The 15088-nt window shown below is 38.3% G+C and overlaps 1 protein-coding gene across 1 annotated transcript in view; it reads left to right on the top strand.

Moving 5' to 3' along the window:
- Positions 1-5259, top strand: part of pnpla7b (patatin-like phospholipase domain containing 7b) — a 47184-nt gene extending 41925 nt beyond the window's left edge. Inside the window, exons 34-35 of the mRNA XM_041787866.1 lie at positions 1592-1722; positions 1841-5259. Coding sequence (XP_041643800.1) covers positions 1592-1722; positions 1841-1906 — 197 coding nt within the window. The 3' untranslated portion in view covers positions 1907-5259. The remainder of the gene's footprint in view (positions 1-1591; positions 1723-1840) is intronic.
- The last annotated feature ends 9829 nt before the right edge of the window (positions 5260-15088 follow it).

Here is a 15088-nt window from a genome sequence, read left to right as displayed (position 1 = left end):
TCTACTGTCTTTACTTCTACTCCTTTCTGTCTCTTCCTAATATTTCAAATGCTCTTACATTTTTGGTCCTTAGGTCTCTTTTAGGTGGTTGGGTTCCTTTGTTGCCTAGACCGGTCTAGGTTATTCTGGGTTTTTATTCTAGGTCTTTACTTTTATTCTGGAATTCTATATATCAAGGGTTTTATGATGCATTTCTAACTTGACATGTTTTCTGGCTCTATAATGTGTCTACTAGGGTCATTATGATGTTGGGGTTATAGTGCTGGCTGAATTTTTCATGGGTTCTTCTGTTGTTGGGCTTTTGTCTTTCTTGTTGTGTCCTTTGCTTGGGTTATGATGCCTTGTCTAAATGGTGATTTTTGCCTATTGTCAAGGCACTAGATACTATGCATATAAAGTTATTATTATTATCATTTAAGTAAGGGTTAATGCCAGACGAGGTGTCCAGTTATCAGGGATAAATGGATGACATGGAGGCCTGAACTGTTCTCTGCTGCGCATTAAACGGTTGCCTCCGCAAAGGGCATTATCCCACTTATACCATGGTCACTTGCCAACGAAAATAATTAATAAAACTACTAATTTATAATTTCATGTTTTTTTGATCAAAATAGAAAGTTTTACTAAAACAACAATTTCTTTCCCCTAGCAGCACCTGAGGGCTTGACTAATAACTGGAATAGTCATTCCAATCCCATAACGTTCTTAGGGAATGTAAACGTAGTTCAGTACTCCAGTAAATAGGATGGGCCATAGATTGGAAGTCACAACGGAACAAAAATACTAGTCCACTCCGCACGCTTTTTGAACAGATTTATCAATGAAAAGACACAAAGACGAGTGATAGTGAGAGTCATCAGTGATCAGACTATAAACCTGTAAGGTAACATGAACAGTCATCTGATAGAAAGCTTAGTTTTAGTAGACCAGCTGTTTGAATAAAGAGAATAAATCCCCCTTCTGCACTACTAGGTCACAGACATGAAACAGAGCTGTCCACGCCCTGTAGGTGCTGATTCTCCATCAGATACGTCTGTATTTATCAGATATTATCATGCCAGTTTACCAGAAGTGTGTCCTTTGGCTCTACAAAGAAATAATGGCTTCTTTTCTTTTTTTTTTATGTTACTTGAATCTTCTGACAATAGTTTATAGCAGTTAGAACAGGAGGGAAGTGAGTGTTTTTGCGACACTCGCCTCTCAGTGTTAAGGTGAGCCTGGAAACGAGACATACATCAGATACAGAAGATAAGACCATCTTACGTAACTGGTCTTAAACCTGGAGTCTGTCATTTTATTTATGTCTGCCGCAGGCTCCTTAGGCTGGCAGTGCTGTACTCCCTGCCCAGAAAATATGACTGTCTCAGGTTGCTATAGTTACTCCTAATGGAGCAACGGCTAACAGCTGCTGCGCATTAATTTGGAAGTGTGATGTTTTTTGACCCGAACTACTTGTGAAGTTCGAACAATGTCCATATATCAGAAGTTAATGGACACCAATGGAATTTCCAGAGCCAATCAGAATCGAGTATTCACCAAGACCATGGTAAAATAACTGATATTCATGTTGTTCGCTCTCGTCTTCTTTCAGAGGAACTTTCTGATGAGTACCAGACCGACTACGATGAGGAGGCAGTGGAAAGCGCCTTGTCTGACTTTGAGGCATTCAACGCCGGCAGTGAATACACAGAAGGAGAGGAGACTGCAGACACAGCAGAAACAGTAAGGATTAGACAAGTATAATATATTCATTCAAAAATGCAATTATCATCAAACAACAAAAAGCCATCATCCAAAGGTAAAGGGAACATGTGTCCACATCTTTTTTTCTGTTTTATAGGATGAAGAAATTCCAATCAGGGTTCGACGTCGTACGAAGAATTCCTCACAAAGCTTTCAGCCATGAGGTCTTCAACATCAAGGTCATGACAGCCATGACACACATTTAATGCTGGTAACTTTTATGCCTTACAAAACCTGCAGCCAAGAAATACTCAGACACCTCAGCAGGACATGAAGCTGTTTGGATTCAGGGATTTCTGGGCTCAAAACTTTTAGCATAAGGAGGAAAGGGAAGTCCCGGTGTGCCTCATGTTCTCTAGCACTTTGTTCATTTCTGTGGTTTTAAAAGTTCAGTTTTTAAAGGGTTCTGTCTAAAATATTCTGCCTCTGTCAGAATGTGCTCTCCAAACAGGGAAGTATACAAATTCAGTTTTCTTTCCTTTTTTCTTTTGTTTTGTTGTCTCTGACAAAGATAAATTAAGATAAGATAAACCTTATTGATCTGTATATAGTTTGGTAAAATAGGGACATTGATGGAATTGTATTTAGAGAGCCTTGAATTTTAAAAAATAGTTAAAAGATTTCTATCATCATACAAAAATGTCCTGCACAAAATGAACTTTCTGCACATCCTACATTTATAACATGCAGTGTCGATCTTTGGCACTATTTTCTGCATAATAAGCTCCGATCCTTAACTTCAGTATTGTTTACATATAAGCTAACTATGTACAGACATAACACTAATGAAAGTGTTAAGTGATGAACTTTTTCTCTGGTATGGCTTAAGTGCGCACAAGTGTACCTGCAGAGATGGGTACAATTAAGGAAAGATTAACTCCATTAACTAGTGATCCATTAATGATGACTTTCACCCAAATTCAACAGAAGTTAACATTAATGTCAAAATCTCTCGGAAGTCTGACAGTCCGCCCCCTCTTCACAGTTATTAACTGTTGTATACATTATACACAACTGTTGTTTAACTCAGACCAGCAGCCACAATCCAGCAACCCACCAGGAAACTAACAACAGATTATAGAATCCTGGAACTTCATTAAAAGCTCAATGGTTCTCTCCTGATCAAAATAGTTCAACAAAAATAGTCCTACTGCATCTGAAAGGGCCACACCAATCCAAATCAAGATTTAATTCAAACACATTAAAATCCACAAAGATCAACAGATTACTTAGAATCTACAAATAACAGGAGCTTTTCTGATTCACTCTAGTAGAAGTGTATAACTCCATATAGGTCAGGGGGGGGTCAAACTCAAATCTGGCCTGTGGCAATTATATCCGGCCTACCAGATCATATCATATTTTCTTATGGCTGGCCCACTGGTTTGAGGTCTGCAGATTTCCTCCACTTAACTGTTTCACAGGCTGGATTTGGCCCCCAGGCCTTGAGTTTGACACCCGTGATTTAGCTGTATTTTATAGGGAAGCATTAACACAGATACAGCGTTACATCTGTCCAGTAATGAAGCGATCTCTGCACACCATAGGTGTGATAAGCTAAGTGACCTGTGATTTTAAGGTTTAATATTTACTGAAACACACACTTTAGATGTGTTGCATGAATGTAATTTTTATGTGGAGCTAAATAGTTAGTGAAAATATGAGAGCTTTTGTTTTAGTGGTGGTGCAAAAACTGCTAAAAGCAGCTTCACAATAACCCCCCCTTCCCTGTGCAGATCTTTACTCTGCCATTAAAAAAGAGAATTAAACCAGCCCTGATTGTTTATATTTCACTTTTTACCACGTACAGTGATCAGACCTGGACAAACTCTTAGTTCTGCAGTTACTTTCTATCTTTCTTATGCACACCTGGTGCCTGAACTTTTATAAAATGTAGTGAAACTCAAAAACACAGACATCATAAGTATAATCAGGATTTAGACCCAGAGCTAGCTTACATTAGTGATTTACTGAAACTGGTACTTGATTATTTAAGCAACATATAAATGCAAGTCTGGTTTCCTGTTTGGTGGTAGCAGAGATCCTGTGGTATTAACTTGTAGTGTGTGAATGTTTTAAAGGTTAGAAGAGGGAAAAGTCATAGTTTACCCTTTGACAAGTCCTCCTTGGTTACTGTTTCTAGGTTAGACACAAGGCTCCTTCTTATATGAAACAACTGAGACTATTTGAACGAGTTTTATTCATATTTGGTTGATCTGATTCTTTTAAACTGTTCCCCAAGGAAAATGTAACCATAAAGATACAGTCGGGTGTATTTGGACTGTAATCTTTAAGCACATCAACAGATTGTTTTTGCAAAAAGGGAAAAATAAAATGTGTTTCAGATCTGTCTCACTAGAGCAGCATTAAAGTTAACAAAATAGAAACATCAGTATTACGTTATTCTAACACTAATATAACTTAAATAAGGTTAAAGCTACCTAACAGCAGAAGAACATCACATAATGTCAGTATTGAAATGATTTTCTCCTGCCTTTGAACATAAACATTATATGTGATTGCTGAGGGGGTTAAATTGCCAGTGTTGGCCCACAGACTCCTGGATTACCATGTGGTAGGGCTGGGAGATTTGATCGATAAGAAGATTTTTGTATAATCAAGATTCTAAAAATTAAAAATCTGGATAACTAGTATGTAATAGGCCTAACTAGTTTTCCCAAACTCCAGAAAAAAATCCTCCCAAACAAAGAAAAAACATCCTGCTCAGTTTTTATAAGCAATCACATCACTCACTCTGAACCCTTTTTAAGATATTAAAGTTCAATTTAGTTTTGGTCTTGGTAAAAGTTTAACTGACATTGCTTCTGTGGCAGAGATGACTAGCAGTTAACTTTCTGTAGCTGGTGGTGTCACATATGAAAAGAAGACACGTGTTATTTAAAGTTAAATAACTTTAACCGAAAATGGAAGCCACTTGCTTGTTTTTTTTCCTCTGTTGTGGTGTTCGAATGAAGCTATCCATGCCTTTGTAGCTCTTACCGAAGGTTTTTTTTTAGATAGCCTGAAACATGGCTAACTTTCCAGGGTCTATAAAGATTAAATCCACACCAGTTACTCTGATATCAGGCATCTTTTATTTTATAATCAATTTTTTTAGATCGTTGCTGCAGCTTGTGGGTTAGCCCGCTGCCATATTGTCTGTTATATCCCATAATGCATTGTGACTGGGCTTTGACAACCAATAGCAGGCTGTTCCATTGCCACGGCATGCTTTACCAAACAACACATGTACACAGACTTTTAGGGTGCTTTCACATTAGGCCCAGTTGTTTTGAATTGCGCCGTGGCGCAATTCCTCCTCCTCCCCCTCCCCCTTCCCCCACTGGCTTGCTTTCACACTAGCAACATCAAACCGTGCCCAGGGCCACTTGTGTATTTACTCAGTCTGAAACAGCAGATGGCAGTATGCACGTAGCTGGTTTACAACCCCAACAAGGTGGAAAGAGAAGAAGCTACCATGGCAACCACTGGGGTCATGACCTGAGCGAAGATTGTTTGTGTTTTGACCTGGCAAAATGTCCCTCCTGCAGCCATGGATGATTTAAAATCACTTTTAAGATGCCAGCAACGTCGCACATCTAAGTGCAGCTCAGAGGATTAAATGGGCTCGGGCTACACAGATACAGCGGTTTTTGAGGTGACAGAGACTTTTATTGCCTTTGCAACTCCTCTCACTGACTCCAACTTGTGTTCATCTGTAAGATGAGTCACAACAGACCATTTATTGGCTGGATTCTGTTGATTTCTGCCCTTTATTGAGGAAAAATGTGAATAAACTGCCACGCTGTAGAAAGAAGTTTAGTTTTTACGATGATGTCATAAAGCTGATATGTCGCTCTGTCCCGTATCCGGGTGCAGTTGCATTCACATCTCATCCGAACTGAGCCAGAGTCCACTTGAATTGCACCCAAGACCACCTCCCCAAGTGGGCCTGGGCCCAGTGCCCGGGCGTGGTTCATTTGCATTCACACTACCAAAACAAACCAGAATTTGGGCTCAAGTGCACTTAGATTCAGGACGGGGCCCCTAATGTGAAAGCACACTTAAACTGTAGAAGAGAACCTGAATGACTCATAATGGAGAGAGAGTCACAGAGAGGTTATTATGTGGCCTTCTGAGTCACTGTAGACAGGAATTCTTCTAATGACTCAAATTCATGAAATCCCCAGTGCATTTTGGGAAAAAAGTGAATATTTTAAAGACTTTTTTATCACAGAATGATTTATTATTTGGTTCCAAAGAGATGGGAGAACAAGTCTAAGTTTTGATTTCAATTTTTTTTTCTTTTTTTTTACTTTATAGTCCCATAGCTTTTTTTAAAATATAAGTGAAATGACTGCAGCACACGTATTCTTAAAGCCCAGGCTGTCATGAGAAAGTTGTTTAGACTTTGACTGTGCACCACAGCGTCGATGTTTAACACACTTTTAAGACAAAAAGTGGAGGTGAGACACAATGGTTAAAAAAACAGCTTGGGGCTCAGACAGTTAAATACAGAATACTGAAATAATCCATACCCTCATGATAGTCTTGTTAACTTTCATAGACCGTGGGGAGATTTCAGCAATACTTTCAGTCTCTTACTTTCTTACTTTCAGTTTCTGAAGCAGAATAAAGGCCGGCTCAGACGACACAAACTCTGCCAGATTTTGGCCTGACTGCACCATGCTAACTCATTGTCAAACCTGGGGCTCAATTGATGAATGTCAGAGACAACACTTTCTCTTGTAATGTGACATAATCCAAGATACCCCAAGACCACAACTTGACAAGACGAACATAAATTTTTCGTGCAATGTGGTCTAGTTGTACATTCTGACCTGACACCTACCAGTGGGGGAGCATTTCTTTATGTCATTATTTACCAGAGTGAAATTATAAAAGTACCTACCTTTCTACCTCCACAGATTCATGTGTAAAACAATGAATCTGTTTGTATTTGCTCAGTTAACTGGGATAGTTTCTTGTTATATTATCACATTCATACCTCAAATTCTATCTGAAGGAAAGCCGGTCTATATTATCCTCCTCTCGTTACATAGGAGAGGAGTCTATGATTGCTTCTTGTTTTTTTTTTTCTTCTTTTAAGAGCAAAAGGCAGTTAGCATCACATGTGACGACCACACAGTCACGGGACAGTGGTGATGCCCTCATACGATGAGCAGTCAGGATCACTCTTGTAGTGTGGTTAGCCTGTCAGCCAAGACGGGACAAGATTTTTGTTGCATAGTCTGACGTATCACCATCATAAACCACTGAAAAAGACATGTAGTCTGAGCCAGCCGTAAGACTTTCAGAGCAAGAGTGTTGATGTAAACAAATCCCAAAGGGCACTTTTTAAGGCAAAGCTCTCACTTTAACCTGTAAGGGAAAATTCAGCTTACTGTTGTTACATGCAGTTTTGAGTAGTTTCTTTCATTTGAAAAGAAGAAAACAGATTAACGTTGTAAATGTGCTGTTAAAAAAATCACAGGTTACATTTTTAAACTATATCACCCAGCCCAAAAATGTAGTTATCTTGAGCTGCTCTTGCATAACCCCTGGTGACACCTTTAAACCATGCTGACGTAAGGAAATAAAGGTCACAGTTTCATTGACTTGGCCCTGGTAGAAGTTTGCGTAAAGACAAATAACCCAGAAACAGCTGCTAAGAGAAGGGGCTCTCTGATTGGTGGATCAGTGGACCAATCAGAGTGCCAACAAAGGGTCAATTAATAAAATGTCATTGTGTTCTAATTGTCATGTTGTAGATTATATAGATGATCCTACTGTGAATGATTTCATATTAACAGGGACAGTTACCACTGTGTGTTGCCTTTCAAAGACTGGAATCTTTTTACCAGTTAGCTTTTACCTATTAAATACGGAGCCCCAGGCATGACATGGTCAAAAAAAAAAAAATTTAATTGTGGCCACAATATAGCTATGGCGTGCGCACGAAATACTAATTTATGGCCACGAAATACTAATTTGTGGCCATGAAGTAAGTATAATGCATGAAATGCTAATTTATAATATTAATATCATTCCTGGACAGCTGGATAAGCAAATCGAGTGTACCTTCTCTAAGGTCTAAGGTAGAGGCGGTAGAGGGGCTAAAGCTACACCATGGACAGGGATAGTATGATTGAATTTTATTTTTGTCTGGGAATGAGCTACAATAACGTTCTGAAAAGCCTGGCATTGCAAGGAACCATTATTACCGAGAGGCATTTAAACAGACTATTGGGAGCGAGGTTGCTTTACCGGGGGAGGTATGACTTGGACGCCAGGATAGGAAGGTGTGCTTGATTTGCTTACCCAGCTGTCCAGGAATGATATTAATATTATTAATTAGTACCTACCCATAGGTATACCAATGGTATGCATTATATATCATGTCTCCACAATGTACAAACTTATAAGCATGAATGAAGGTGCAAAAAAAAACTATATATATATATATATATATATATATTGTTGCCACAATTTAGTATTTCGTGGCAACGAATTTGTATTTTGTGGCCACAATTTAGAATTTCCTGGCCAGGAATTAGTATTTTGTTGACACAAATTAGAATTTCATGCGCACGTTATACTTATTTCGTGGCCAGACATGAGTATTTTGTGGCCAAAATTTAGTATTTCATGGCCATGAATTAATATTTTGTAGCCACAATTTAGTATTTTGTTGGCCACAATTTAGTATTTCTTGTCCATGAATTAGTATTTTTTGGCCACAATTTAGTATTTCGAGCGCACATTATACTTATTTCATGGCCAGAAATTAGTATTTTGTGTCCACGAATGAGTGTTTTGTGGCCACAAGTTAGTATTTCATGGCCATGAATTAGTATTTTGTGGCCATGAATTAGTATTTCGTGTGCACGTGATAGCTATATTGTGGCCACAGGTTAGTATTTCATGGCCATGAATTAGTATTTTGTGGCCACAATTCAGTATTTCATGGCCATGAATTAGCATTTTGTGGCCACAAGTTAGTATTTCATGGCCACGAATTAGTATTTTGTGGCCATGAATTAGTATTTCATGGCCATGAATTAGTCTTTCTTGCGCATGTTATAGCTATTTTGTGGCCATGAATTTAATTTAATTTTTTTTGACCATGTCCTGTCTGGGGCTCTGTAATTAAATGCTAACCATTAAAATTAAATAATGTAGAATGATGAAGAAATGTTCCATTTTGTGTTTAGCAAACAAACTGATGAGTAATGTAAAAATGCACTACATATTTCATGTTTTTTGTCCTCTAAGCTGTGCCATAGTTAAGAAAAAATGAACAAAAAAAGTTGAAAATCTCACATTTTCTGTGGATTGAGAAATTTAGATGAAACTGTTTGATGCCATGTGAAAATAAAATTATCTAGAAATCTAATTCTGGTTGTATTCTAGCATGTTTTATTACTATATAGTTAGTGGGTCGACGTTTCAACTCAGTTCCAAAAAGCTGGCACATTGTGTTAAATGTTAATAAATATATCAAATATAGGAATCTGAAAATGATTTTGAATACAGCACTAAGACAAGATATTTAGCTTCCAAACTTATATTGTTTTTCTTTTTGTTTAATTATACAAACATCCTGAATTTAATGCCTGCAACATGTTTAAAAAAAAAATAAGACGGAGAGAAGAAAAGACTGTGAAAGCTGTGCAGAAAACACCTGAAACATTCCACAGGTAACTGGTAACACATGATGGTACCTTGACTGGGTAGAAAAGGAGCACTCTTGAAGGTCATAACAAGGAATTTTAAAGCAACACAGGGATTTCCCTTTTAACTGTCCTTTAGGGTTTCATCAAGACTTTCAAAGACTGTAGAAATCCTGCTTTTCCCCATCTCCTTCTCTTCTCTGTCCATGGTCTTTAAGTAAGTCCATAATGGGCTACCTTTAAAAGCCATGGATTTTCAAATGAACAACCAAATCCACAGAAACGAATAATAAAAATTCACATAATGCTAAACAAGCGATGTAGATTTAGATTAAGATTCCAGACATGTTTCGATCAAAAGTGCCGTCCCCAGTGCCGTGAAAAGTATTTGCCCCCTCTCTGATTCCTGATTTTTTTTTACATATTTATCACACTTAAATGTTTCTGATCATCAAACCCATATTAATATCTCATAAAGACAACCCAAGTAAATACAAAATGCAGTTTCTAAATGATGATTTTATTTATTAAGGGAAAAAAATCCAAACCTATGTGGCCCTATGGAAAAAAATAATTGCCCCCCTTGTTAAATCATGAGTTAGCTGTGATTAACCACAGTTCTTGGAAAGCTGAGTTCAGGTTCACTGGCCACACCCAGGCCTGATTACCACCAGATTTGTTGAATGAAGAAATCACTTAAATAGAAGCTGTCAGACAAAGTGAAGTAGGCTACAAGATCTCAGAAAGAAACACATCATGCCACCATCCAAAGAAATTCAAGAACAAATGAGAAACAAAGTGATTGAAATCTATCAGTCTGGAAAAGGTTACAGACATTTCCAAGGCTGTGGGACTCCAGTGAACCACGGTCAGAGCCATTATCCACAAATGGAGAAAACTGGGAACAGTGGTGACCCTTCCCAGGAGTGGTGGGCCAACCAAAATGACCCCAAGAGTGCAACGACGACTCATCCAGGAGGTCACAAAAGAACCCAGAACCACATCCAAAGACCTGCAGGCCTCACTGGCCACAGTTAAGGTCAGAGTTCATGACTCAACCATCAGAAAGACACTGGGCAACAATGGCAACATGAGAGAGTTCCAAGGCCAAAACCACTGCTGACAAAAAAGAACACAAAGGCTCGTCTCACATTTGACTACAAACATCCTGATGATCCCCAAGACTTTTGGAGAAATATTCTGTGGACTGACAAGACTAAAGTTGAACTTTCAGGAGGGTGTGCAGCCCGTTACATCTGGAGTAAAAATAACACAGCATTTGCTGAAAAGAACGTAATTCCAACAGTCAAACATGGTGGTGGCAGTGTGATGGTCTGGGGCTGCTTTGCTGCTTCAGGACCTGGACCACTTGCTGTGATTGATGGAACAATGAATTCTGCTGTCTACCAGAAAATCCTGAAGGCCAACGTCCGGCTATCAGTTCATGACCTCAAGCTCAAGCACTCTTTGGTCATGCAGCAAGACAACAACCCAAAATATACCAGCAAGTCCACCTCTGAACGGCAGAAAAAACACAAAATGAGGGTTTTGGAGTGGCGAAGTCAAAGTCCAGACTTCAATCCAACTGAGATACTGTGGCGTGACCTTGCACGGGCAGTTCATGCTGGAAACCCCTCCAATATGGCTGAGTTAAAACAATTCTGTGAAGAAGAGTGGGCCAAAATTTCTCCACAGCGATGAGGAAGACTCATCACCAGTTATCACAAACGCTTGATTTCAGTTATTGCTGCCAAGGGTGGAACAACCAGTTATTAGGTTCAGGGGTCAATTACTTTTTCACACAGGGCCAGACAGGTTTGGAATTTTTTCCCCCTTAATAAATAAAATCATCATTTAGAAACTCCATTTTGTATTTACTTGGGTTGTCTTTGTAAAATATTGAAATTGGTTTGATGATCCGAATCATTTAAGTGTGATTAATATGGAAAAACACTGGTAGGTATGCAAGAGATGACGGGAATTTATTTTAGTGATGCTGCTGATCTGTGCATGAGAAAATCAGAATTTAAGAAGTGTGATTACCATCTAATCTAACAGCTCACTCAATATCCTGTGCTCTAGTTGTGGGGGTGTGTGTGTGTGTGTGTGATTTATTGCACAACTGTGACTGAGGAAGGTCACTAAAGGGTAGACAGGACAGTTTCAACACTTTGCATTTCAGCGGAGGATAAAGAGGAGCTTAAAAGAAGACACGCACAGAAGATTCATGTTAAAATTCACTTATAAACCTCAGCTTCTTGATCACCAAAGTTTTTCAAAATATTGTTGTCTTATTTAAATATTGCAGTTATTTAAAGCTGTATTAAAATAACAATACAGTTAATTTATTTAGCAAGATTTATCAGTTAACAATGATGATTAATGCTGGTTTATGTTTTAATTCCAGCCACCCTTGAGGGTTTGGGATCACTGTCCTGTGGTAGAGCTTGAAGTCATGCTCTGATGGAAGGACATTCTCCTTCAGGATTTTCTTTTAGAGAGCAGAATTCAAGGTTCAGTCAACATCAGAAAGTAGTCCAAGACAGCCCCAGACCATCACACTAGCACCACAAATAAAGTGAACCTTTCCCAGCCTTGGTTTTCGTTTAATCTTGACAGTTACAGTTTGCAGATCATGATTTCAAAAATCCAGTATTTCAAAATTAAAGAATTAGGGATGAAGCATCTGCCCTGATGACAAACATCCGCCATCAGTAAATTATGTAGCACAAACTTCGGAAATTTCCCATGATGCCATTTAAACCCAGTCTCTTTCTCAATGTTGAATCATGAACTGGACTGAAGACTGCAGTTCCTCAAGTGTCTACTTGAGGCTGACAGCAGAAGCATTTTTTTTTGTTTTTTAAGATTTATTTTTGGGCATTTTTGTGCCTTTAATAGATAGAGGAGGACAGTGGATAGAGTCAGAAACAGGGTCAAGAGTCGGGGAGAGACATGCGGTAAAGGGCCTCAGGCCGGATTCGAACCCCAGGCCGTCCATGTACATGGGGAGCACCTTTAACCACTAGGCCACCTGCTCCCCAGCAGAAGCATTTTAAGTCCCATTAAGGGGCAGTTATATTTTGGTTTCCTCTTGCATTTGCGTATACGTTTGGCTGTCATGAGTGTAATTGTAAGCCATCACATGGCGCGTGTTACTGTGGGAAAACTCTAAAGCAGGGGTGTCAAACTCAATCACAGAAGGGTCCGGATTCTGAATTAAGGTCTAACCTCAGGTCCTACCAGGGTCCACATTAACCCAAACTGTCAACCTCATTTTCACCAGTATACATTATAGAGAAAAAATAATCACTGATAATAAATGATTTGGGGATTTAAAGAAGCCAAAATGATAAGTTACAAGGCTCAAAATCTGAGATAAAAAGTCAAAATTATTAGTGCAAAGGGTTAAACACATAATTAGATGTTAGTATCATGCTTTTAAAGGGCAAATATATATGTAAAAAAAAAACACAATCATGCTTTTAAGGCTAAAAAACAATTTAAAATTTAAAACTGTGAACCTAAAAGAGAGATAAGACCTAAAAACTCAAAATTATAAATTGACAATGTCAAAATTTAAGATAATAATATCAAAAATGTCAAAACATGAGATAAAAAGTCAATTAGAAAAAGAAGAGCCAAAATATTGGACAAAAGTCAAAATAATAAATTGACCATGTCAAAATATGAAAGAAAAAATGAAAATTATAAATTGAAAAAGCCTAAACATTAGCTAAAAGTCCAAATAATAAATGTAAAAGGTCAAAATATGGGATAGAAAGTTCAAATAATAAATATTAAAAGCTCAAAACATAAGATAATAGTCCAAATAACAGATTGAAGTCATAATTGTGCTTTGCAAAATTTAAAATATGAAATGAAAACAAATGATTTTCCCACATTTTTTTTATGTTATTATTTTGACTCTTAATATTTTTCACATTTTTATGACTTAAGGATATTTGATATAATCAAGGTTAAGTTTACATTTTAACACCAAAGGAAATCAGACTTTATATTTTGGGGCCAGTTATAGAATATAATATTATCTTGCAGGCCGGGTATAACTGTGCCACGGGCTGGATTTGGCCCCCGGGCCTTGAGTTTGACACCCCTGCTCTAGAGGGAAAATAAGAGAGCTCAAGCTGTGTATAATCTGATGTGTGAGATGTAAACTACAAACATGGAAACACTCAGAGAGGCTACTGCAATTTTAATTCTAAGACCAGAACTAATGCAATATTAGCATCAATAATCAATTTGTGTCCGTGCAGTCACTATAACTCATTTTACACATGGAGAATTGTGGACCTGATTTATCAGTTAGTTCTTTAAAACTTTCCCCTGTTCTTGTCTCTGCTGCTGCGGCGTGTCACACCTCCTCCGCCTCTTTATTGCCGCTACCACACTCGTTCATTCTTCATCTCAAACTGACGCTTGCAGCCCCGGTCTGTCTGTGCTTTCCTCCCAGCAGCTGTTCTCAGGCATCTCACCTCATCTGCCTCGCTCAGGGTGGGGTACCCAACTGAAACTTCATGCTCAGTCAGCCCTTCAGTGTTTTCTTTAAGCTCAATTATTAGAGACATGGTTCACTTTTTATTCTCTTTCTAATGCGATAAACAAGAGATAGAAGAACACACCTCTGAATGAACCCACATCACATTTCAATCATTGATAAATTTTTATCTTTGAATATGTGGGTTTGTCTGTACTTACAAGCACTTAAAAGAATTAAGTTTGATTAGAATAATCACTGCAAAGGAAATTAAGTCTCCTGAACCCTTCAAAATAAAAGTTCCTGTGAAGAAACTTTCAGACTGTGTGGATTTTGATGTCATCTTTGGTCAAAGTGGTTCCTCCTACGTCTTTGCTGATCTAGTCCTGTACATATGAAGCAGCTCTTACTGATAAATCCTCCTGGTGTCTCTGAACAGTCAGACAGAAAATGATTCTTTGCTGGCTGTTTATGCAACGTTGGTGTTTATTGCCTCATCTGACACCTACGTCAGCAGTGGTTAGAGGCCGGTGTTGTCATCTTTTCTACACTTGGAGAGTGCTTGCCTGTCACTGACGTTGTTTCCGTCATCAATGAGACTGCAGAACTCATGTCACCTTAAAAGGAAATAAAAAATTTTTTTTAGCCCAACCATAGCATTGCAACAATTCTACATGGGTAGTTTTAGGGCCTTTGTTGCACAGAATGCGACTGTTTCCTGTGTAAAAATACGGTCTGGCTAAGATAAGATTATTAGGCTTCTTTCACTAATATCTTTCAAAGTTTTTTTTTTTTTAAGCTTTCTGAGAGAGAAACTTTCTTGGGTTCATGATCTTAAACAGCACTTAAGCAGGAGTCACATGAAGGCCCTGTCCCCATGTAAACAAAAACGATATATTGCTGTTTCGTTTTGAAAAAGTTTTCCATAAAGACGGGATCATTTCAGGAAATATCTGCTTAAGCATGGAAGCACTGAAACGACTGAAAACGCCATAGTGCATATGCCAAGTCTGTGGCGCTGTATTGCTGTCACGGAAATGCACTACAAGAGAAGAAGAAGATCACAGAAAACTGACACAAACTTTCTTCTTGTTGCCCTTCTGGTTGTTCTCCGTGTTGGATTTAAGAACATATGGTGTGTGCGTTTCGTGGTGGTGGTAAAGGCGCATCAGAT

This window comes from Cheilinus undulatus, linkage group 5, assembly GCF_018320785.1.
Source record: "Cheilinus undulatus linkage group 5, ASM1832078v1, whole genome shotgun sequence".
Lineage (NCBI taxonomy): Eukaryota > Metazoa > Chordata > Actinopteri > Labriformes > Labridae > Cheilinus > Cheilinus undulatus.
The sequence above is the reverse complement of the archived record's forward strand: the minus strand, read 5'-3'. Positions and strand labels throughout refer to the sequence as shown.